Genomic DNA, 25,804 nt, shown 5'->3' on the forward strand with positions numbered 1-25,804 from the left:
AGGTCCAAGTTGTCCATAATTACTTCCACTTCCTGGGTAGGACCAGAGCTCATGAGGTGCCTCCTGTTCTAAGGCTGAGCACTATCCACTGAACACCTGCAGTGCCAGGCCTCTGTTCTGTGCTCACCTGGAGGCCAAGCCTGAAACTAAGATCTGCTGTTCTGCCTTCATGGTGATCTGTTGGCAGTTGCAAGTCAGCAACACCTCTGCTTTATTATTTGACACTTTACATCAAAAAAGTCTTCTCTTTCTATTTATGTAACCCATAGTCTTTGAAGAGTATGGAAAATGGCATTTCTTTCTGACCTCTAGAAGTTCAAGTGTCATGGGAAAAAAAACAGGAACCCCCCCTTTACTCTTATGGACCTCATTTCAATATACTGTTTACAGTTTGACGGAATTGTATAATTTAATATTTCTCTTGTACTGTAGTTTATATTTATTTACAGATTTTTTTTGTACTGTGTGATTTGAATTTTTTGTTCCTTGCTATGATCAATGTTTTATGTAGTAGAGCACTTATGATCACAAATTAAGGTTTTTGGTTTGATTGCACTACATTAATTTTTTTAATGCAGTTCTGATTTTTTGACTGGACTAAATAAGCTGTGTCTTAATGTATGTGATAAGTACTTTTAAATTTTTATTTCATGTGGTCCATTTATTTTTTGCATTGTATGTCAAAGCGCTAATTCTCTTGTTGTGCATGTGTAAGATTTAATGGCTCCATTGTATTATTTGACCATGTCATTTTGGAAACACATTCCCAGCTGTAACGTTGTGTATGGTAGTTTTCACTGGATGCTAGACTTTTCAAAACCACTATTCTTCTAATAAATTTTGTTGTGAAAAACTTCAAAGGGTTCCAATTCTGTTGATTCTAATGTGCTTTCTAAATGCCTGTATTAGTAGCCTAAGGATATGAGATGCAAACTATCACAAGGGGGGAGAAGCAGGGGAGGAAGTGAAAATAGGAGGTAAAGCAATTTCTGGCTGGAGGACTGAGCTTTGGAATCTCCATACTCCGTTGGGTTCTTGTCCTAAATAGGATTGACGATAAAGCTGCTTTAGCAGCTGGGTAGGGAATACATGTGAAAGCTGAAACGCTGTCTCATAGCAGCCCAGTCTCATGAACTCCTGTACTCTAATTTGCGCTTCCCTACTCACCACCTTCATTTTCTTAATGGTAAATAATTTATCTGGTGAAGAACAACCTCTCAGGAGGGAAAATAAAGTGTGGTGTAGTGATGTTCACTGAGCACTTAGTAATGAGCCAAGGTAGGCACGGGCGTAGTGAAAGCACGGCCCGCACCCCGTGTGGGTGGGTTTTGGGCTGTGGGGTGGCAGTGGGCAGAGCACTGGTGTGGGCAGCCGAGCTTTGTACTGGAGCACACGTCACCAAGCACAGACTCGTTGCTTAGCTGCTCACCAAGGCACTGCTGTTGGTTTTATTTTCTCTGCAGCTTTATTTTATCTGCTCTTCTTCTGCAGAGGGGGCAGGTCCCCAGCTCCCCATTAGCACAGGGAAAGCTCCAGCAACTCTATCTTGCTGTCCCTCCGCATGGGAGCACAAGGCAAATCCACACTGCAGCCGGCCCTTCTCCAAGATCCATGTTTACTTTCTCTTGACTGTACTTGGGGTTGAACTACTTTTGACGTTATGCATTATTGATACCGAAATGCTGAATACTAAAAAGTAGGTTACACTAAGTGGTGTATAATGGAACCCACGTGAGTTTAGGCATTTCTGCTAACCTTTGTGTTCAGTTCTAGAATGGTTTTGAGAGTGATGCATAGGGATTTCCTAGCTTTAGGAAAATTCATAATGCTGCACAGTATCTAGCCCAGGTTTCTTTTCTCCTGAGAAATTGCCTTTCTTAGCATGTGCTATTGAAAAAAGTAGGTAATTTAGGGTTTGCATTTTTCAGTGCCTTTTGGGTTTTTTCAAGATCCTTAAATCGCTGTTCCATTACAAACTAGTTATTGTATTCCTTGTATACTAATACCAATATTAAAAACAAAAAGCAAAATGGTAATTGGGTGTTGTCATTGGTTTAGCTTTACCAGACAAATCTCTCTTGAATAAAAATCTTGGTTTAACTAAAGACTACATCTTACACTTATTCAGGAATTCAATGAGTTTTTATGTGTAAATAGCTTGAAAGCCTTGTGCAGTAAACTATCATTTATCATATTTTTTTTATCTTTGTCTGAATACATCTGTCAAATCTATGAAAATAGCCTTTGAAAGTGATGAACCATATTCCCATCTGCCATTCTTTAGGATGCATTACACTGTGCAGGCTTGTCCCAGAACATTTTTAATTGACACTTTTAGTCCTGTGATTATCACAAATACCAAGTTTTTCTGCTTTTCCTGAAGGACTTGCTGATGGTTCCTGCTCTGCTAAGATGAAATTGTTCAAACTTAAAGGAGCACAGTCTTGATTTCTTCTTTTAGAAGCTATTTCCTGTATCATGACAAGATTGCACGAGATGTTGCACCCAGACACAGAAAGAAGCTTCCATGCTGTTGTCTCTTATAGAAGTAGAAAAGAAACATAATTAGCCCTGTTAGGCAGCTTTAAAAGTCGCCTGCTAATTTCCTTCAGCATATTTGGACTCAGGGCGGGTTTTGAGCTGCTCAGTCTGTTGTTGGATGAGGCAGCTGCCTTTTTTTGTACCTGCAGGAGCATATCCGGTCACCTTCTAAAGTAACAGATGCTTTGTGGAGTAGCAGTGGACTGTACCCCCACATACACCTGGGTCACTTGCTACAATGCAGATACTCCCTCCGATGTGAAATGAGGGGCTATGCTCGTTGCTCCTCTGTGGAAGTGAGAGCTGCTGGGAGGGGAAGAGAGCAGGAAGCTTCAGCTTCAAGTCCACCTGCAAGTTTTGGCATTTAAACTGAACCTGTAAGGAGGCAACTCCCTGAAGTCAGCATGAAGGATCTGAAAGTTGGAAATATACTTACGTTGTGTGAGTGAAGCTGGTTTATTTAAGAGAATTCCTGATCATCAGAGTTTCACCTTCCCACGTAACCAAAGCTGAGCCCTTGTGTTGTGGCTCCTCAGAGTCAAAGAGCAGCAGTGCAGAGCTTGCTGTGGCATCTGCAGTAAGACGGATCACCAGTGGCTTTCCTGCCTGAGCATGCTGAGCTCTCTAATTTCTTAGAGGCATGACAAAAGTGGGTCTGAGGGCGGGGGAGGATTTAAATCCTGATTCAGGAAGATACTTCAGCAAATCACTATTTTCTTAATCTGCCAACTCTGCTCTGCCAGATGCCCAAACAAGGGTACTGGCTGAATGGAGGTTTTAACTGGAAGCGAGTAGCAGGTTCTTGGACCTGCTTAGGAATGTGATTCATGTACAGAGGAACAGAGCTACAGATGAAAAGCAATTTCAAAAAACTGAGCTTGAAGTGCTAGGGCAAATCTAGGATTATGGACTTTGATACAATGAAGATGGAAAAGAGATTAAAGAGAAAGTTGATCTTTTAAAGTGTAATCATTCTTGAGACACTTTAATAGATGTTACAATGCTGGAAGGATCTCAGTTTGTGAGAGTGCTGTTTCCTCTGATCTGGCACATTTGATGCAGACTCTGTAACTTGAAATCCAAGGTGTTCTCAGCTGTCTAGTAGAAAAATCAAAAGAAATGTGAATGACTTCACACCTATGAATTATGAATTAATTAAGTTCCTTCTTACCCACCTACTTGAAAACCACAGACAACACAATCTTTAAAAGCTCCCTTTTGGTATCATGAAGAGGGAACACAGAACAACTGCATCTTGTTTTTACAGGTCACTTTGAATGTATCAAAATTACAGATCACATTTGAAATAGAACTTCTAAAAAACTTCTCTTGCTGCCTCCTCCTCTGCAGGTGTCTCACAGCTCTGCATGAGTCTGTTTCCAACACACTTAACTAAAAGGCAGATTTTTGTATGAGATGGCTACAGCTCAGATTTCCAGGAATTGTTTAAAAACTCAACTGACTTTAGAAGTGTTTAAGGTATACTTCAGAGCTTAAAAATATAAGCACTGCTGCCTGAACATACAAAAGTCAGCTGTATGAAAATACAGCTGCATCCCCCTAAGGAGCTGACTGGAGTCCTGAACCATAACCCACACAGGCCTCACATTAACACCATGAGGGCTGGGGCAGAGGCTTCAGCTGTAGCCTGTACCCGAGCCTGCAGTGGATCTGTTGATGTGTGGCTCCTGCCTTGTCCCCCCCGGCTGTGGTTTCCAGGGCTGGTTTGGTCACAGCTTGCTTACCTAACTTTTCTGAGCTCCTGCTCCAGGTGCAGATCAGCCAGCCGTGTGCTGACAGGAGGAGTGGTTTCTCTGTACAGGATTATCTGCAAACTGCCTGTAAAAATTACAGGGCTAAATAGGTTACACCTGCTAAGGTTTGGAATTTTCTTTTTTTTTTTTGCTAATGTACACCAAGATCCCATTGTCACATGTCCCAGATCCCTCCTGCCCAGCTATTAAGGTGTAGGGCTTGCTTAACTCATTTGTAATGATATTCCTAACTTTGAAAGGGGCATTTATTGTTTCCTTTCTTAAATCCAAGCCTTTCTTCTCCCTGAGCTTTAGAGGAAGGCCCTGACACTAATTGTTGAGTTACTCTGGGACTGCAGGGAAAACCTGACACCACGAAAAGCCAAACAACTTCCCTGCACGTGTGAAGAGGTTTTTCTTATACACGGCCAGTAATTTGTGCTGGGTTCCTTCCTATGATCTGAGCTGGTTGCTTGGAGGATCCACTAGTTTCCACCACATTCTCCTTTTCAGGTGAAGGTGGTAGCATAATTTTTTGATGCTTTCAGGTGAACTGTGGTCACATATGAAATCTTCCTGAGATTCCTTTCAGGCCTTTAAAGCAACTAGCTGCCTGTGAGGTGTCATCATGAGTTTAAAACAAGCTATTTGATTTTGAAAGGAAACGTAAAAAAGACCCAGTAGGATTCTGGTTTTGCATAAGAAGCTATCATAGCAAATACTCTCTGTTTGTACAGAAATACAAGTTTCTTTCTTGTTTCTATCCGTCAAACATCAGCTCAAGGTGTGAAAGCTAAACAAGCTTACTGGATACCTGAAGTGTGGTTGTTAATAACTTAACTTCTAGTCCGACCATGGTAGCAGCTGCCTGACCTTACTGCTCACTAGAGGTCTATCTAGCTGTAATGCAGGGAGCATTGGTGCTCATGCACAAAAGCAAGTAGATTTTTGCTCCTGTTTTAGGCCCTGTATTGGCTTTTCTCTAACAGACACAGGTGTGTATGGTAAGGGTGACCACTTGTCTGCTCTTTAATTCTAGCCACCTTGCCCATACCTGTCCTTACATTGGTGCCTTTACTTTTGTTTGAAGTAGATTGGATTGCTAATTGATAAAAGAAAAAATAATGTAATTCAGGATTTAAAAGAAATATGCTCTGCACTCAATTACATTATTAAATTTGGAATAATAGTTGTATAATGTAATATTGTAATAGAATAATAATTATAAAACTTAAAATCAAAGTGACAAAGGTAGTGGCTTAGTGCTGGCAAAGACCAGATTGATGGGGGTTGGGTTTTGGCTTTTTCATCTGTTCTTTTATAGCTCATAAGTGAAAAAAGGACTTTCATTGCAAGATTTATAGGAGTAGCGAGGCCTCAGCAGGACAACAGGGGATTTGACACTCAGCCTTCTGTGGGTCAGAATTCCCATGACGTGCATTGTTTGGGCTCTGGTGTCACCATCTGAACATCTGAGTTGCTGCGAGGAGGATTTTTCAGAGGTGGTTTAGCTGCGATTCCTGGGCATGGTCCCGTTCTGTATTTCTCTGGTCATAAAAAGCACAGTGCAAATGCCAACATCCCATTAGCATCATCGTCTCGTTACAACTGCGTGGTTAAGTGTGAGTTCACTGCTGTGAGCTCTCAGGGTTTGCGTAGTGCACTTACTGTTAATATGATAAAAAACGTCTGCGGTAGAGGGGATCTGTGATTGCTTGATGGGCAGCATGTGCTAATGGGTCATCATCGCTTTGGCTTTCTCTGTGAAGGTTAGGGACTCATTTTCCTGCTGGAGGGACCAGGAAAGCACAGAAGTCGAAGGCAGTCTCTGAAGGCATCTTGGGGGAAATGCAGGGCTATGATGTTTGCTTCTTCCTTGCTGCACGTGAGGAGTGATGAGTCACCTCTGCTTTTTCCAAAGGATCTGTTCCTTTGCAGGCATAAGCTGTTGTTGATAATTCTTTTCATTTTATTTTTCCTTTTATGACAAACCAGCAGTTGATGGGTTTTGTCACCAGTATAAAGAAACAAACAATACCTATCATTATGCTGTGGAAAGGAAAGTCGCACAAAGATAAAGTACATTTCAACTGCAGCATCCATTTATAAAAGGTAAAATGCCAATTCTGGAGGCTTTAAATATGGTAAATACCCCTAAAGTAAACTGGGTGTATTAGTAGTGATGGAATGTTACATACTAAGCAAAGTGTAGATACCTGCCTCAATTTACCACGTAGCTGCACAAATATTGGCTGTGTGGGGGAAGATGGAACCTTTCTTAGTGGACATTTGCCAGAGTCAAACATGGTTTGGATTTGTTAGTCTTCCTCTAGCATTGAGATGTGTGACAATATAAACAAAGGAGAAAAATAATTGTGGGCCAGGATATCAAGGTGAATTTTTGAGAGGAAGAATAGACTCTCTTAAGAGAGGGAGGAAGGACAAGGGTGTGTAATGACAAGGGTTAAAAAAAAAAAAAAAAAAAGATGATGTGAGGGATGTGCAGAAATGGAAGGATGAGAGCTTTGAGCTAAAGGGGAGGGGTGTGCATTAGCGCAGAGGAAATCTCTCCTCGGTGGTATGCATAGAGACATTTCCTGCCTTATGTTTTGGTTTCTTAATAGTTATCTGACTATAAAATTAACCTACATCATTTAATGGTAGTTGAATGGCAGCTAAATTAACCCACTTTCAAAATAGAGCTTACCTAGCCCGTCAGCTCTGAGACAGCCTTGTCCCCAGGCATCCAGGGCTGCAATCCACATCTCTGGCTGGCTTCTTGGGAAATAGGTTAAGGCAAAGTGGTGCATCAGAAACAGGCTTTGCTGCTCAGCCCAGCAGCTGACAGAGTATGGCCATGTATAAAATTGCTAATTCATATTTCACCAGGCATTCCCGTGCAAGGAGGGATGGCATTGGCACGTGGGGAGTGCAGCCGTTAGGAGTTGTGATACTGTTTCTATGAAGAACGTGGCCTTGATTATCTGAGGCCCAATTATCTGAATCTCCAGGTTATCTGAAATGGGGTCATATCCCCCAACATCTGTTAATTACACCCAGGATACCCTCTCCTCTCCAGATGTCTCCACTGGCCCCTCCCAAGCTTTGGCAGCCGGGCTGTGCTGAATGTGGTTAACTCTAGTGAGTACTCTACCTAGCTCCTGCGTTTGGTTTTTCATATCCACATTGGGAAAAAACCCCAACCTGGATAATTGCAGAATTTGAAATCCTTGAAGACTTCTAGAAGTAGGCAGTGACTGTGCATGGCAACGTGTCAGTTGGAGCTGGGACTGGGAAAGTCTTAGAGGAGAGTGTCCAGTGCATTTGAGTTTTCTTCCACCTTTCAGTGTACGTTCAGCTTAGGAGAGGAAGGTGGAATTTCTCACAGCACAGCCTATCCTTCTCACAGGCCATCATTTACTGCAGATGAATGCACCTACAGTGGGAATTTGCTAGTTGTTGAACCTCTGCAGTTGCAGTGACTCCAGCTGATCTTGTGCATGTCTGAAGGCTGGGGAGGGAGAACTTTGTCCTCAGTGTGCTGCAGGACAGACAGGAACTGACAGCAATGGACTCAGAGCAGGGGAGAGGCCATACACCTGTGTCACCTCAGGTTCAGAAGCCAGTATGTCTTCCTGGGACTGTAGAAGATACTCAGGGCATCTCTCCCTACTCCACAGTCCCTGAGGTTTATTCTCCCTTCTCTTAACTGGGTGCTGCTTTTTTTAAAATGTGCAAAGCCGTGAAAATCATTGTAAGAACTTTTTTTTTTTGCCCTGCATGCTTTTGTTATCTGTCTTCTGGTGCTGTCTGTTTTTCTATCTATTCTGGTCTTCTGGTGCTATCTATCCTTTTAGAGCACCTAGCTCAGCAAAGATTCTGGGTACTGCCTCAGAAAGAAACAGTCATAGTAATTTTTTTTTTTCCTTAAAGGGAAGATCCCAAATGATCTTGATAATTAGAAAAATTAGCAAGGACAATTCTGGAAAGGGTATGAAAGTTACTATGTAGAATAGTATTTCCAACATGATAAATTTCCCTTGGTTTTAAAGCAATAGCTCAGTGGTAAAATTTTTAATTAGTCATTAATTGTATTAGAAGTATCATGGAGATGATAAACTACTATAAAATACAGTTGGGTTTTGGGGAAGGTGGGAGTTGAGGAAGTTATGACAGGAATATAAAAAAAAGCAAAATTTATTTGAAGCTGCTCTTGGGTTTTTCTTAAAACCAACTTTGGTTTGTTTGATTTCTATTTGGTCACAGATGGGGAGAAGGGATTTTTAATGTTCAACTAGTTTAAAAAATAAATAAAAAAATAAAAGACACTACTCTGAAGGGTTAAAAGTCTGAATCTATAATGGATGTCTGTTATTTGTCCAGCCAGTTGGCTGATTGTACAACCTGGATACGTTGATGAATACATGCAGCTGACAAAAAAACCCAGCCAAACAAAACCCATCTATAACTTGTTTCTTCCTGCTTTTCAGTTGAAATACAAGCTCAGTCCATCCCCATGTGCGTCACCAAGGACAGAGTAAATTCAGGGGCCTTGAGAGCCTGGCAGCAATATTTCCACAGTTATTTTGGCTGTGCTTTGCACAACTTCAGCTTTTAATTTAGAGAAGGAGAGTGCTTTTTATTCTTCCTAGCTGTTATGCGGAGCCACAGCTCTTTGCATGCTGCTTTTCTATTTTTTTTCAGTGCAGTGAGAGAGAATTACTGTAGCACCCACAGAGGTGTGAAGGGACTCATTCATCTGTGTGGGGAGTGTGAGGTGCCAGGCATATTTCTGAGGATTGAAATACAGGCATTTAAACTGGTGCATCCAGTGTCAGCCTTTAATTGGAGCTTTGGAAGAGAAACTCCAGAAAATCTTGCTTCAGTGGCTTAACACTGTTCTTGCCCACGGCTGATTTGCCCATCCCCTTCAAAGGATCGCCACATCCATTCTGGCAGCAAAGGAAGTGCGTCCTGCACCTCTCAAGGCACGAGGTCTGTGCTGCAGCTATGAGTGGAGATGGGTTTGAGCACAGTCAGATGGTCCCACGCCTTTCCCAGCGTGTTTGCTTTTGCACGGCCATTCCAGCAAGCTGAACTGGGACTGGCAGAGAACCCATTTCCCCCTCTGCTGGGTAAGATCTCTGCATGCAGCCCTCCAGCACAGGCAAAGCAAGCCTGTCCTTGGGAACCCACAGCACAGCCCCTTCCAAGTGCACGCTTAGCATGCACTGTGCCCCTGGGGCTGGGGTCAGCTCACCTGGCTGCCAGAAGTGAGCAGGTGCCCTTTAAGAGGCTGTTCTTCCTTTGCAACCCCTCAAACAGGCATTTCCACTCACCCTGAGAAATAAATTAAGTGGTTGAAACCAGCAGGGCTGGAGGTGCCACCCAAGGGCAGTGAGGCGCTGCCTCAGACCTCGGGCTCACAGTGGGCATGGTCAGTGCTTTGAGTTCAGATGATGGAGGGCATTGCTCACTAGTTAGTCTTTCTTCTTAGTTATCCATGTTTCTCAAATCTCTGCTTTTAGTCAGGTTTCCAAAACACTCTTCATCTTGATGGGGTACTCAAGTGGTACTTCTGTTTTTGGGTGGTGCAAGGCACCTCTCTGCCAACTGGTGCAGAGTCAGCTGCATGGCAGCAGGAGAGGGAGGGGAAAGGTCATCCCTGTAAAAATACTGAATTGGATTTTATAAGTTTATAGCTATGTTTTGTTTCTTTTACAGAACTATAATCGTGGTGCTTAGAGTGGTCTGAAAGGAACAGAAACACTTAGCCTTGAACTTTTGTTCTGCTGCTGCTTCTTGTGCCTCTGAGGTACAAAACATACCTGTAAACTTATAATTAATCAAACTGATGTTCAAGGGCTAAAAAAAGAAACCCAAAAAGGGTACAGGCTTCATGTTCAATAGTGAGAAACTTGGGGTGGGCAAACCAGAAGATTGCAGTTGGCAATTGACAGGTTTTTGGAGACCGGCTTCCCAGGTAGGTTGATATGAACCAGCTGATTTCTTTCTCCCTTTCTTTATTCCTTCCCCTCTTGCTCCCTGCCCAAATACACTATAGAACCAGAGGCAGGCTGGGCTGCTCCTAAAACTCTTTTTTTATGGCATTCACAAGCAGAGCAAGCACAGTGTCATCCTGGTACAACAGGAAGGACAACCCCACCAGTGGGCTGGGGGCACTGCAGGAGCTGGGAAAAGCTCCTCAGGCTGTGCTGGAAGAAACACAGATAACTTGGCCTTTCCTCCCTATACTGTAAATCCTCTGTCTGTGCAGTCTATAGGTGTTACAGACTGACAAACCTCTGCCTTCCCCCAGCCCCTTCATCCCCAACCGCGTGGCCTTTGTTGGAAGCCCCAGGTCCCCTCCAGCAAGAGCTGGGGGAGGGTTGACTTTAAACTCCACTAAACAGTGGAGGCACAATGCAAACAAATGTATTGCAGCACGCAGCTATGCAAATAGCTTCAGAGCGCAGCACGTTTTCCCCAGCATTAATTGCTGCACCGCCGGGGTTGCGTAGCAACAGCTCCGCTTGTGCCTCTGACAGCTCCTGCCCCTTGATGCCTCTGACACCTTCTGTGGCAGGCAGGGAAGGGGAAGAGAACAGGGCTGCCCTGGGAAATGGAGAAGGGCTGGGAGGTAGTGAGGGGCTCCAGTGATAAAATTCACTTGGGATGCTGGGGTTGTCTTCTGCTGGCCCAGGGTAATGTGTGCAGTGGGGCTGGAGGGAGGATGTTGGAGCACAGGACCAGAGGAGAAGCAGCAGCCGCAGCCTTGTGAAGGCAGAATTCGAGGCTGGCGGGCAGAAAGGGCAGACCTGCCATGTCCCAGGCTCTGCAGGAAAGCTTAGTCACAGGTGGGCTGTCTCTCCCATTGCAGTGAATCCTGCTGGGGACCCCATACAGGTTTGTGACTGTACTTACAGCTTGGCTAGAAACATAAAGGGTCCTCAGATAGTCTCTCACTGGCTGTGAATCTCCTTTTGGCTTGTGGCTTTTCCAGCCCTTGAGAGAGATGGCTCATTCCTCATGCACACCCAAACCTAGGAGAACCCTAGGCCAAGCCCTGTGGGAAGGGGTGAGTACAGGCACCAAGGAGAAGGCTGTAGATGGCATGGGTAGTCCTGGGCTCCCTCGCTGGCCTTTACAGCCCAGCAGCTTCTGTGGGGCTGACCTGTGTCTCCCAAAAGGCAGGACTCTGCCTGTCTGCCTCTTCAGAGGCAGGACTGGCTGCCTCCTGAGAATAAGTTTTCCTCCTGTTTAAAACCAATTCCCATCCTCTGTGTTTACCAGTCAGTCTTTAGCTCCTGCTGTGCTTTTGCCAGGCTGAGGAACTTGTTTGCATCCAGCACCTTTCCCCAGAAAGACACTTCAGCTCTGCAGTCAGCTCACCTCTCTCTATTCTGATAAACCACATAAAAAATAGTTTCTCTGCAACAGTTTGTACTGTCCCTAAGCAACTCTGATTGAAAATGTGGGGCACTGGATGTAACTCTGCTCTTACATGTGAGCCAGAAACAAACTCTTCTCCAAAACTGCCTTAAGTAAGGGAGCATGTGGTCAATCCTGCATCCATTGGCTGCCTCACAAGAGAATGCCCATGGGCACGTTTTATTTATTAGTGATAGCCAGAACAAACAGGAGTAGTGGGAAGTGCTGGATAGGTACCAAGGCACACAGATTAGCAGGCCACAGGGAGCACAGAACTCTGTGAGTCTGGAAGATCTGGGGATGGAGAGGCTGCAGCTCAGCACCCTTGGGGGCACAGGGAGAGGAAGGACAGAGTTGGGACCTAGCCACCCTCAGAGCCTGACTGCAGGTGGCAGTGAAAGCTCTGCCCCAAGGTTATCCTTAGACACCCAGAAAAAGGCAATGCTGCCTGCAGTACCCAAACAGGGATGGACTGGGGAAGGAGCAGATCAGTTCAAGGTGAGAAGTTGCAGCCTGTCTTTGAGCTGAAGTGGTGTGACACCAGAGGACCATGAATGCAATGTGCCAGGTGAACTGTGTCACTGAGCGTGAGATGGGTCTTCTAAGTAGAAAGAACATCAAAACTGAATGGATTTATTTCCTTTATCAAGCAGGAAAAATACTTATCTCTGTTTTTTAAATTTATAGCTTGACAAGCTCTGTATCTCTGATTGTCTCCGTGGAGTACAGTAGGGCAAATAAGGTGACAATGAGCACGAAGGCCTCAGTCATACTTCAGAGGAAGAAACTAGGTGAAAGGCAAGACAGAAATGCCAGTGGAACCTTCAGGATCAGGGAGCCAAGGTCCCCTCTGGCATACGAGCAGGACATGAGTCTTTTCCATCCCACATGCCTGTGCAAAGCAGGCGTGACCTGCAGCTGGCTGTGCTCGGCATCACGGCTGCAAGACAGGAAAGGACAGTGCCCAGCCACTTTGGTCCCTTCTTCCAGACCAGGAGAGAAGGAGCCATGTACAGCAAACTCTGTAAACAGGTTTGCAACCTGCTCCTCACCAGGCATCACCCAGCCTTTCCTTTCTTGCCACTCACCTGGGCAATCACTTTGCCTATGCTATGGGTTCTTCCTTCACAGCCACGGAGTGTAGCACCCGAAGGTGCCTCAGCAAGGAGAGAGGTGGTTGTTTTGCCAGCATTATCCCTTCGCACAGCTGCCCAGGGAGCGTGGCAGTGGCGGGGGCCAGGCAGGGCCCCACCTCAGCTGCTGTCGTTACAAATTCAGTCTTCCCGGGGGAAGATGGCTGCTTCTCTTCAGAGCTGGGCTTGTGAGTAGGTAAGGGGAGTTACCGCCCTCTTTGCAAAGGTGAAAAAAAGATTACGCTGAGCTCTGCCTCTTCGAAAAGCCCCCAGCTCCAAGCCCAGGGGGTTGAAAGGTTTTTTTTATCCCCTTTTGTTATTCAGCAGAGCGAGGGGAGGAGCTGGGCCGTGTAAGAGATCCTGGCTGACATAACCCTTCCCATGCAGAGCTTTGGAGAGGGGCCAGGGTCTACCTGAGTATTTTTATTTAAACTAATCCCAGACTTCCAAATTGAAAGCCGTCGCAGCGCCAGGTAGGACCAGTTCAGAAGGTTGCTGGAGGGCATTTTTCTCACCTGGGTGTAGTAAAGCAGTCTCCAGGTACGTTATTTATTGCTAACCCCGGGAGTATGTTCTGGAGGTGCCGGGACACATTCGGCAAGCTGAGCTTGCTCAGCCTTTCCAGGTGGTTTTAGGAAAACCCTGCCTAAGAAGCTTTTAAGGAAACTGAGAGGCTGGGCTTGAGAGGAAAACATGTAAAACATGTTATGCCTGGGCAAACTGGAAAGCAGAGGGCTGGGTAGCAGCTGCTCAGGGCAGGCTTGGCTACAGCCTGGCATTGCTGGGCAAAGGGGAGACCTGGTCAGCCCTGAGTCTGAAGTGGCCCCAGGTGTCCCCACCAGCTCAGGGAATCGGGGCACTGGAGGTGCCTCCCTGGTGGATGTCAGTTCGAAGAAAGCAGCCAGCAAGCAGGAAGTAAGGAGCAGGTGAGGGCTGCCCAGGGCTGGCTCTGGTGTGCCTGATGCCACTGAAAACAGCTGGCTCTGGCCACTGTTCTTCCCTTTTCCATTTCTCTGCTGATGGCTCCTCCAAACTGGAGTTCTTCCTCCTCATCCACCTGTTGAGCCCTGTGCCTGGCAGCATGGGGTGGGAAAACCCACTCCAGATGAAGCTGCTTTTCTCCTCCCTGGCCCTGAACCCTTTGATAAGCGTTGCCCCCCTTGACCCAGCTGAGTGAGCAAGATTGGTGTCTGATGCTGGTGGGGGGGCAGGCAGAGAAAGGCTGTAGGGGGGGAAAGGACTTTCACTCCTCCAGTACAAGGCCAGGAGGTGCAAAGTGCAAGTGTTGCTGCAAAGCAACACTACATTACTGGTAAAGATCCTGTGTCAGGCAGTGTGGGGCCCTCTTGGTGTGGTCAGGACTGGGTGGGAATTGCCTGTGCTGCCGTTGGGAACAGATACGGTCTCGATAACAGCACCTGGCGTGGCACTCATGATGCGTTCATGCAAACAGTGGGTAATTATCCCTTAACCTCTCCACCAGTAAGTCCTAACTAATTTCCTCTGCCAAGCAGGTAACTGATAATGGCCTGGGTTTGAGCGCTAGCTAGTGGCAGTGACCCTGTGCTGTAGAAGCCCAACTTTCTGCACAACCACTGTGTGCTGGCAGCCCATCAGCTGCAGGAACACTTTATTAAATGGCAGCTAATCAAAGGTCAGTGCAAATGGCACTACACCAAGGATGTCTTGCTGCCTATGCATCCTGCAGGCTTGGAGCTCACCAGAATTTCTGTGCTGACTACAGAAGAGGCTCAGATCTGCTTAGTTTAGCCCCAGACTCATCTTCTGCCACTGAGGTGTAAGCAGAATTTTAAGACTTTAAGTAGCTGAAGATTCCTGGCATCTGGATGCCCAGCTCGAATGCTGCTCTGCTCCCACCCAGCCTAGCAGTGCAGAGTGAGGGAGCAGAGGTGTGCAGCCATCCTAGAAATGCCGGACCTTCTATACCAGGTGCCGTGCAGATGCTAAATTTGATTCTTTTTAGGTTTGCTTTGAACATGTGACATGGTGCCTACACACTGGGATGTCCTAGGCAGAAGTGTAATTATGAGTGCTCTGGCAGTGGCAAACAAACAAAAGTGCAGTCTGTGTCCTGCCAGCAGTGTGCACATGTAAGTGTGCATGCTGGGACTGAAGGGACACCTGCCAGCCCCAGGAAAACAGGATGCTTGATCTCACCTGGTGATTAGGCAAGTGATGTGCCTGACTGGGAGGAGAAGGGTTATTCTGGTTTTGCAGCATAAACTAATGTTCCCTAGGACATGTTACTGACTGCTTCTCTCTTTGTCTCTCTAGTGAGGATGCAGCAGAGACAATAGCAATAGACTCTAACAATCAGCCGAAGTCTCCACTGGAAAAATTTATGGTCAGACTGTGTACACATCACCAGAAGCAGTTCATTCGTGTGCTAAACGACATATACACTGAAGTACAACCAGACTCTGACGGCCAGCAGTTATCCGAATCTGAGAGCATGGAGGCCTCTACTTGTGGCTCTGGTTGTAGCCAGCGAAGCACTGAAAATCAGGATAAGGGTGCTACTTGTACTGAATCAAAGCTCCCTTCTACATTGGACCCAGGACAGTCAGGGGCCGATGGCTCCCTGCATGTTACGGGACAAGCCCCGAAGCAGCCAGTGGAATTGAAGTCTCTGGACAGAACAGAGAACTCCAGTCCTGCTTTGAGAAGGGACTTCTGCGAGCTTCCCATCACCAGGCTTTGCTCTGCTAGTCCAAAGGATAGCCCCACGCAAGGATACCTCAGCACGTTGAACTCTTCCTCTTTGAATTTCCATCATACCGCAAAGACCCTGGAAGGGCAGCAAACTGCTGGACATGAACAAGAAGCCGGTATCAGGAAGTGTGAAGATAATAAAGAGCAGTTAGCAGGTAAGACTCTCATGGAAGGTTATATCTCAGTCAAAGTGGCAAATGTGAATAGCAGCGAGGACAGCTTAGACAGCTGTCTAGGGTCCCAGAAGAGCTCTTTCAGGGCTCTCCCAGAGGAGTCCTGGGATCCTGGCTTTGCACCTCGCAGAGCCGACAAAGAGAACACTTTGCAATGCAGCTCTAAAGCATCTTTGCACCAGGACTTAGACACAAAAGAACAAGATGTGAGACCAAAGCAAGAAAACCACCTGCATGCCATGGCCAAGGGCAAGGCAGGCTGCCAGCTGCACCCCGCCGACAAGGGCACACTCGACAAGTCCAAAGAGGGCTGGCTGCCCACTGGCACCATGCCAGCCGCACACCGGACCCCTGGTGGGCACCCCCGCACCAAGGCAGCCTCCCTCAGGTCCTCTCGGAAGAGCAAGAAGGCATCGGGGCTGAGGATCAATGACTATGACAACCAGTGCGATGTGGTGTACATCAGCCAGCCCATCACCGAGTGCCATTTCGAGACCCAGCGGCTGGTGTCGTCCCGCAGGACGGCGAGGAAGAGCACCCGTGGGTATTACTTCAATGGGGAGTGCTGCGAGCTCCCCACTGTCCGCACGCTGGTGAAGAGCTCCCGGGCAGAGGAGAGGGCCAGCAGCCCGGCCCTGCGAACAGAGACCCTCGTCAGTGCGAAGCCACCTCTGGTGCCCTCGGTGGAGGGGTCTGTAGGGGCAGCACGGGAGGGTGAGAAGAGGGTTTCCCTGAGGCTCCTGGCTAAAGTGGCACCAACCAGCCAAGAAACGAAAGAGAGAGCTGAGCTGGGCTCCATGCAGCTCCGGGATACCCGATCATTGCGATCAAGGGAAGCTGCTGTGGCCATGCCGTTCTTCTCTCTCTCTGCTCCACCCAGCCCCCAGAAAGAGGACAGCTTGGCCAGCTCACCGCCACCTGACTCCCCTCCTCCTGAAGGAGGGGGGATGACAGTAGGAGGCAATGTCACCTGGGAGGCTGGCAGTAGCCTGAGCTCCTCTGGAGATGGCGGCAGCAGCAGCAGGCAGGCTGCTGATATTACTGCCTTTTCAGTCTCAAAAGCACACGGTGAGGAGGAATGTTGTCCAGGCATTGATATACAAACTATTCCAGACTGCCCTGCCAGCCCAGAGCCAAAGTCCTCCTCACAGCCCTCTGCCACTACAGACACAACACCTCTGCCCTGTGATGGTGCCAGTGATCCTGTTCAGCTTCCAGGCTCAGGGGATGCTGAGCTCTGTGGGCAGTGTCTGGCAGAGCCCTCCCTATGCTCTCCAGGCTCACAGGCTCCTGATGAGCCCCCTGCTGCCATGGATGGGGAGAGCCCCCTGGAGCCCCCTGCCACTTTGCAGTGTGGGGATGTGAACAAAAGCATCGATGCTAAACCAGAAACTGAATCATTGGTCATGGTGGGTGACAGCCCTCTTGAGCAAGAGGATGCTGTGCTCATCAGCACACCTCTCCCTGAAACATTGGAAGTGGAGACAATGCAGAATAACAGCACAGCAGGTGAAAAAGAGCCCACTGAAGGGGAAATGCCACCCGACCCAAACAGCTCAGACTCTGTCTCTTCCAAAGACAGTCTAGACAAGAAGCGAAAGAAAGGCAGGAGAGCACTAGTGGCATCGGACCGGTGTCTCCGAAGCCAACAATCCCAGTCACCTGCCGAGAGCAGTGCTGAGGACTCTGGTTCTTCCAGCTCTGTGCAGCTTCCTTGCCTTCAGATCAAACTCTCTAAAAGCCCTTGCGCTAAGCGGTTCAAGAGTGAAGTGCAGCTGGATGAGGCAGCATCCATGCACTTCCCAAATGATGACTGCTTCCCCAATGTGCTGCTGAAAGCCAGCGAAGGGCCAGGCATTGGCCAGGCTCCAGAGAGCGTCACTCAGCAGCAGCCAGGCAGGGAGAATGGTGTCACTACCAGACAAACATATAAAAGCATCTTAGCAAAAGAGACTGCTGCAGAGGGAGAAAATGCCTCTAAAGATGACTCCTCTGCTAACAGCAGCCAAAGTCAAACAGATGAAATGCTGGAAATCAGCATCCAGGCTGATTCTGAGAAAAAAACCAGTCTCCTTCCTCCAGAAAACAGTGTTCCTGCAAATGATGCTGAGCAAGTGGATGTGAAACCAGTCAATGCCAGTGCAAAGGACAAGGAGAGCTCTGACAGTGCCAGGGATCTGGGCAAGCCAGTGAACTACGAGCTGGTGACCAATTTACCTCTGTGTCCCAGCAGCAGAGGTGGAAGCAAGCATCTTCCAGCAAAAACTGCAAAGCACAAAAAGGTTGCTCTGCAGTTTTATAATTTACGACATGCAGCTGCACCTGTAGACAGTGCAAAAAAGAACACACCAGGGAAGGAGTCTATGCAAGCAATCCCCAAAGTGAGGGATGAACACAGTTCAGGGAATCATGATTGCCCAGCACTGGAGGATATAGACATGGCTGACAGCAAACCAAAGTTCATGGAGTGGTGTGCTGAAGAGGAGAACCAGGAGCTCATTGCTGAGTTCAACACTCAGTACATGAAAATCCAGAAGGGCTGGATTCAGCTGGAGAAGGAGGTCCAGCCAACCCCCAAGGTAAAGAACAAAGCGGACAAACTGAAAGAGATTTGGAAAAGCAAGAAAAGAACAAGGAAAAGCAGAGGCTCACTGGAAGTGCAGAAGCTTTCTCCTGTGCAGATGCTGTTTATGAAGGCCTTTAAGCTGTCTGACATATGCCAGTGGTTTCTGGAGACAACTGAAACCAGGTCTCTAGTGATTGTGAAGAAACTCAACACCCGTCTCCCAGGGGAGATTCCCCCCATGAAAGTCCCCATGCAGAAATATTCTTCCTCTAGTCTCTACCCCAGCTCACTACAAGCTGAACGTTTGAAAAAACATCTCAAGAAGTTTGCTGCCACTACCCCGGCTCGGAATAACCTGAAGAACCAAAAGCTTTGGGCCAAAATTCGTGAGAATGCTGATAAAGCAGAGGCTGAAGAAGCCACCCCTCCCAGCCAGACGTCTCCCACTGATACCAAGGAGCTGAGTGAAGACAAAACCATCCAGCCTGCCCTCAGCTTACCCACACAGGCCAGCACCAGGATCCTGCGCAAGTACTCCAATCTTCGGGGCAAGCTGCGAGCTCAGCAGCGCATACTGAAGGCAGAGAAACGCAGTGATGGTCCAGGGGACCATCTGTCCCTGGAGAGCAAGCAGAGCCAGAAGAGTGTGTGCATCAACCCCCTGATGTCTCCAAAGTTGGCCTTGCAGATCAAAGCAGCTGCCTTTCCTTCTAAATCTTCGTCAGTGGATGGAATGGGGAAGGGGCGGAAGGGGAAGAGCAGGTCCCAAGAGGATCCCTTGCCCAAAGTCGATCTCCAGCTTAGCAAGAAGAAGAAGATGCTGAAGGAGAGCGGGAGCACCCAGGAGCGATCCAGCTCCTCCACCAAGGACAAGCTGCCTGCCAAGAAGGCTAGTAAAATAAAGCATTCAGAGGTCAGTGCAAAATCTCCTGCCACCCGAAAGCAGACTGCCATGGAGAGGAGCAATAAACTGGCCAAAAAAATATCTTTGAAAGAGAAGAGAGTCCCAAAAAAGCAGCTGCAGAAGATGCGACTCCCCATGCGGAAGGGCAAGGAGAACACGAGCAGACGGGCCGTGCTGCCTCCCAGCCACGAGGAGCTATCCAAGTCCCCAAAGCAGAAGCCCCTGGGGGAGTCCTCCACACGGTCACAGAAGATGGCCAACAAGAAGCACAGCAGTGGGAAGACCCTGACAAGGTCGATGAAGAAGATGCAGGAGAACAGTGTGTCTCAGGGCAAGAGGAAGCTGAGGGCAAAAGTGGACTGTTCGCACGGCAAACGCTCACGACTGGACCCGAAATAGCAAAGAACCGGTAGCCATGTACAAAACTGATGTATAGTAGTAACCCTTTACCATGCATTAACTAAAGCTGCTTTTATAAGCTGTAGCAAGCCTTTAAAAATCCGCAGTTAAAGGATAACGCCCATGATTTTAGGCATCAGCAGATGTGTCTTGGACAGAGAAGAGGTTGATCTGTCTGGCTCTGCTGTTCAGAAGGAAGTTTCTGCAGTTTGAACGTTCCTTGGGTTCTTTTAAACTTGGAACCAGGCAGTTTTTGTTAAAAGTACAGTGCCTTATTTATCACTTTAAAAATAAAAATAAGAAGCTCGTCTGTGTGATTTGGAGGCTTGCGTTTTATACTTGAGGCACAAGCACTTGTACTGTAGCAGAAAGAAAACCACCTTCGTGCACATGAAGTAGCTTTTGTCAGCCTTTGGGTGCACCCAAACATTTCCCTTTCTTTCAGAGTCCTCCTTCTGTCTGTCTTCTTAGTGGCATTTAAAGCAAAACCAAAACCATTTCGCATCACTAAGGGAGATAAAAGCGAGTCTGTCCTTTGTCAGTTTGCTGGTAGCAGTTGCTGGCTTCCCAGACTGTTACCTGCATGAGAATGTGAAGTAGCTACTGGTGTGTGTACTGCTGATGGCTGCCTGCTCCTCACTGCACAGCCTGTGGGTGGGGAGAGCCCGCTCAGGCTGAGGAGATGCCGTGGGCACGCCAGGCTGCCACATCCACTGCTGCCAGCTGGGCGTGCTGGGCTGTATCTGTTTTCTTCTTGCTGGCTTCAGGGATGAACCAGTCTTGCCATGCTCTGCTTTTGGACAGACTTCCTTCTCCTGTCTCCCTGTCCTTGTGGTGATTACTGTGGTCTCTGATAGCAAAGCTTTTCTGCAGCACTTCACTGAAGGTTGAATCTGTCCCTTTTTAAGGGTTTGAGTTCCTAATGTTGGTGCTCTGCAGGAAGGGAACTCTGGCCCTCACCTTGTGCTTTTGTGCACATCTTGCCTAGTGCTCTCCTAAGCCAGGATTTGCAGTTGAAATAAGGTTGGGATAAGGGACTGGCTTGTGTTAATTTTTTACCACAATTTGCATTTCACCCTTTTACTAGCGAGGTGTAGGAGGTTTGTCCTTGCTTGTGTCACAGAACAGGGTCATAGTGCCTGTCTTCTCTTAGAAAAACCAGTTAGAATTGCATAGAGTGTGTATGTTGGTTCTGCTGGGCAGATACAACCAGCAGCTAGGGAGGGCTATGGTCTGTGCTAGGGAAAGGCCCCTGCTCAGCCACTGAATCCCCACAGCTTCACTTTCACATTGCTGCAGAGTCCATTTGCAGGAATCCCAATGCCAGCTTCTTTCCACACATAAAGCAGCAGTGCCTGTCAGGGCACTGTGTGGGCCCTGAGGCTGCCAGAACTTTAACAGCTGCCTTGCTGGTCCTTGCTCAGCTGCTTGTCCCTGATGAGAGCAAGGTTCTGGTGCAGCCCACGAATTCAAAAGACACTGGCCCTGGGAGCAGAGGCTGGAAAAGGATTGGCTGCAAAGGTAATTGCTTTTCATGGCTGGCATTGAACCCTAGATCTCAAAGCCTGGGCACTGGAGGTGAAAGGCAGATAATTGTGCTAAAATCTTTCATTGGACCCCTTTAGTACGGAGGATGAAACCAGGTGTTCACCAGGTGCACGCCCTTCACAGAGCACCTCTGGCTCTCTTGCAGGTACTCCCTTTCCCAAGCATTGACACACACAATGCTGCGGCACATTTTTCTCTTACAGTGAAATGGCTGATTTAAAAAAAAAAATCCTTTGCCTTTCCTTTGAATTGTGCTAGAATAAGTTAACTCTCTGAACAGCTAGTAAGTGATTAAATCTAGCCTGTCAGTCCCTGTACAGATAAATATGAAGTTATCTATTACTTTAATTTTTACTGCATGCATTAAATATGTCAAACATTCCATCAGGAAATATTTAAAAGCATTTCAAGAGAGGTGTAAGGCAGGAGGGCACTGATGGCAGTTAAGTGACTGATCTGTACAGGCTGACTGATCTTTTGCAGGGTGTCTTTCCTTCTTGCTTCTCCATCCCCACTTATGGTCCTTCTCTGGCCTCTGGCTGGGGCCCAGCGACATGGGCCCAGATTTCCTCTCCTTCCTCTGGGCCCAGTGTGTACATGAGCACACCTCTTACCTTTGCTCCTCACAACACACCCCTCTCCCTGTCCTTCACCATCACTCCTGAAGCGCCTGCAGCAGTCGCTTGTTGAGGCTTTCCCTCTCTCTTTCCTCTCTCATTCTTTTAGCTGCTGGCAAACGGTTAATGCAGGCTGTCCTGCTCCCTGTCTTCTGTGCTTCTGGGAGCAGGAATCCCATTAGGATAAAACTCTGTACAAAGCAAGTGGAAAGAGTCTTTCTAGATGGGATGCTGCTGCTCCAGTCCTGGATGCCTTCCTGCACCCTGGGGCTTCACCAGCACCAATTGGCTTGAGCATGGAAAGGTTGGGGGACAGCAGGTGTCACTGGTGCTGGAGTGGAGCAGCTTCTGGGCATCTGTGCCAGTTTGGTGTGCACTGCTTGGCTTTGACAGTGGTGGGATCAGAACACTGAGCTTCCCGACAGTGTCCCTGACAGGCAGTGGTGATGTGTGCTGCTGAGGCACAGCCCCTGCTTTAGAGCAGTCTGTTACCAATAAAAGTGGCTCTTACATGATGCAAGGGATGCACAGGGAGCTGCAGATGAGCTTAATGAATGGAAGAAAATAAGCAACATGATTTAGTACCTTATTCCACATGGAGATGGAGCGTGTTTCTATGTGCTACAGGTGCGGAGTTGCCCACTGGCACTACCACAGTGCCATCCTCAGATCCACAGCCTCACTGCACTCATCTTCCCCTGGGCTACCCCACAGCTCCCTGCTTCATTTCTTCAGCTCTGGATTTCAAGTTTCAACCCACAAAGCAGATGTCTTTCTTTTACTCTGGCTTTTCTTGCTGGCTACTTTCTCATCCTATTGAAAATAGTCTCCATCATGCATCCTGATCCATGAACTAGGAGTAGCATCCTCTTAGTTCTGCACCTCCACAGATATCCTCACTATCCCTCTGCTGCCAGCACCACTCTCTCATTTGCATGGTTACCTTTTTCTTTCCTGTTGTCATCAGCAGCTCTGGGTCTTCACACTTCACATGTTCAGGATCTGTCCATCTTAATTAACCACTGGGAGGAGCTTTGTTTGTCAAGCTCAGAGTCAAAACTTATGTTGGTGCTGTAGCAAGAGCAGTTCGAGCCCGGGATGGTTCCTCCTACCTGTAGCTGTTAAGATCTTGTTTAGCAGGGCCAGCCCTGGAATGGGGTTCCCTGCTGACAAGGTGTGTGATACGTACCCAAAGTGTGCAGGTATTTATATTCATCACTTGCTCATCCCTGGCAAGGTCCTGTTTGCCAGTGTTCGCTCTGTGCAGTGAGGTTTCTGTAGTCACCTGCCAGCATGTCAGGGAAACAGATTTGCAGCAAACCTTCTCTGAAGAGCTGACCAGTCGGCGCTGATGCTTCTTTCTGCTGCTTTGCTGATCAAGGTCCGTGAGCTGGATGAAATTGTTCTGCTGCTCTCTGCACCCTTCAGTGATGGGGATGCAGGGCTGGACTGAGCAGGCTGGCTGGCTGCCCACACCACTTTTTAGTGATGTGCAGATGAGCAAAGCTGCAGCCCAGCCCATGTCCCAGCAGCTCCTGTGGCACCTCTGGAAGTGCTGATGTTTCCAAAAGCTCTGCCAGCTCCTAGTAGCCTCCCAGGAAATAGACATGCAGTCAGGTATACTGGTGCCCTGTTTTTAAGACTTGCTGATGGACACTTTTTCTCTCCAGCTCATAAACTTTCAGCCTCAACTGCATTCCCAGTTGAAGGTGACTGAGAAAGTTGTCATTCCCAGACTTCCATGGGTACAAGTAGTGCCTGAGGCAGCATGGAGGTGTGAGTGGCCATCCAGGTTGGGCTCTCACCTTTCCACCATCAGCAGTCATGCCAGGGGAAGAGGGCTGAGCCCCAGCCAAGGTGTTCTTGGGTCTGCATCCTTGGGCTGTATGCCTGGATGGCCCAGGAGCAAGATGGGGATAGGCTCCTCCTTGGCAGGGAATGCCACTGGAGCTTTTCTTGTAGCAGTAGGTTTTTTGAGCAAACCACAAGGCTATGGTGTCCCCATGTTGCGTGTGTTCCCCCTGTGTGTTGTAGCATCCATTTGGCCCATCCTTTAGCTTGGTGGTTGTGAAATGAATCCATCTGTTCTAAGATGTTCTCAGGAGTTCTTGTTTGTATTAAGCTCACCCCTAGGCTTAGCAGAAATCACAGTCCCCATCCTCCCTGCTCCCCTCCCCGCAGACAAGCCCTCTCTCTTATGAGCACTTCCACCTTCTCCCCAAAGGGCAGTAGAGGGCAGCTGGTGGTTTTGATTCAGGGCACATTGGCAGCTTTGGGGCAGCCGAAGGAGCTGGGATGCAGCTGGCCAGCATTTGTGACATGGGTCTGGAGGCCAGGTGGTCCCATGGGCTGTATTGCTAGCCAATGTTTTTTAAGTCTGTTTGTAAGAGTACCTAATTTTAAAATGAAATGTGAATATATATTATGTGTAGGTGCCATGTAAGATAGTGTTGTGCTAGGCAGCAGGATGCTAACCTACTTTTTAAGCTTTTTGGGGGCAGGAAAAAGCATTTTTCTCTCACTTCATGCTCACAGATCTAATATTGTAAATAGGTTTTTAAAATATTTATTTCATGGGCTTTCCACAGGTTCTCGTTCTGACTGGTTTGTTGGTTGGTGGGGCTGTATTGCCCAGCGTGCCACGACCAAAGGGCTGGTGATTGCGTGGGGGGATGGGACAGGGCGGGGTGGGTGGGTGGTGGTGTTCAGTTTGGGTTTATGTCACGTCAAAGCTCAAGCATTAACTCTCTTCATCTCATTTTGATGATGTCAGACCTGGTCGATGGCCACGGTCCCCAGGGAGGTCATGAGCTTCCATGGCCAGCCAGGATGGCTGTTCCCCAGGACAGGGGGCACTGCAAGCAATAAGATTTGTAGTAATAATGTCTGCTTTGATGGCAGGGGCTCTCGGGGCTCAGGGCCAGGTGGGAATAACCCTGCTTCCGGCAGGGGCTCAGTGCAGCATGGCATGTGGAGGGGCCTCTAGACCTGGAGGTACTCAAGGAAGTGTCCCCAGGGATGCAGAAAGTGGGGGAGGCTATCATCCCCAAGGAGCGCCCCCCCCCCAAACCACCAGGGTAGGGTAGGTAGTTGCTGGTAGCAAACTCCCACTAATTACTGCCTTTGTGGGTGGGTACAGGTGACCCAAGGGAGCACACCGCTGTCGCTGCTAGTCCTAGGGCCGGCTCCAGAAGGTCATTTGCTCATTTGCTTTTTATTCTGTAATTTTAATTCTCCTTCTAGGAGGTCTGAGGTCATTTGGTAATTTTTGCTTAAGTGGGTTTAGATTTTTTTTTCTTTGTTAACCCCTTTTTGCCTGGAAGGCTGGCTCTGACCTTCCAGTCCAGCTGTCTGTGTGGGGCAGTGTCAGCAGGATCTGCTTTTATGATGATGCGTCTCTGACTTTGGAGGATGGAGTGAGGGGTGCTGCTGGGTCCCAGCCCTGCAGGACCCTTCACCAGTCCACGCTTCCTTCACCCTTGGAACAGGTGTGTAAAAAAAGAAAAACAAAAAAAAGGAAAAAAGGAAACAATATAGTAATTCTTTTCTTAAGATGTAAAACATTTAAATATTATCTCCTCCCTGATGGCAAATGTTTTTCCTTCATCTGTGTCTGCTTCCCTGGGAGAGTTTTGTTTCTCTGTTTGTTTCTATATGAATTTTAGACACTGAGCTGAAATTTCTCCTTTCCGGTACTGTATGTTTGAGCCCAAGCAATGTGAACTGTACAGACCAGCAGTGGGAAGTGGGAGCTGGTGACTGCACCTGGGAGAGTCGTGGCTTGGGACGGCATTCCTAGTTGGTGTAGGGAGTGGGAAGTACTGCGCCACAAGTTGGGAAAATGAACTGTCTGCTGTGAATTCTCAGTTGGAAATGTGGAGAGGAGTTTCCATTAGATAATGTTTACATACCTCACCTGACAAACCTTTGAAAGTGTATATATTAAAAAAAAAAAAAAAGAAAATAAAATTATATTAAGTTGCTTTAAATCAATATGTATAGCTA

General features: G+C 47.7%; 1 protein-coding gene across 2 annotated transcripts in view; it reads left to right on the top strand.

Moving 5' to 3' along the window:
* LCOR (ligand dependent nuclear receptor corepressor) overlaps window positions 1-24,486 on the top strand; it is a 59,738-nt gene extending 35,252 nt beyond the window's left edge. For both annotated transcript variants that reach the window (XM_066323706.1, XM_066323707.1), the window contains one exon: window positions 15,155-24,486. In XM_066323706.1, coding sequence (XP_066179803.1) covers window positions 15,155-19,634 — 4,480 coding nt within the window. In that variant the 3' untranslated portion in view covers window positions 19,635-24,486. The remainder of the gene's footprint in view (window positions 1-15,154) is intronic.
* The last annotated feature ends 1,318 nt before the right edge of the window (window positions 24,487-25,804 follow it).

This window comes from Sylvia atricapilla, chromosome 8, assembly GCF_009819655.1.
Source record: "Sylvia atricapilla isolate bSylAtr1 chromosome 8, bSylAtr1.pri, whole genome shotgun sequence".
NCBI lineage: Eukaryota > Metazoa > Chordata > Aves > Passeriformes > Sylviidae > Sylvia > Sylvia atricapilla.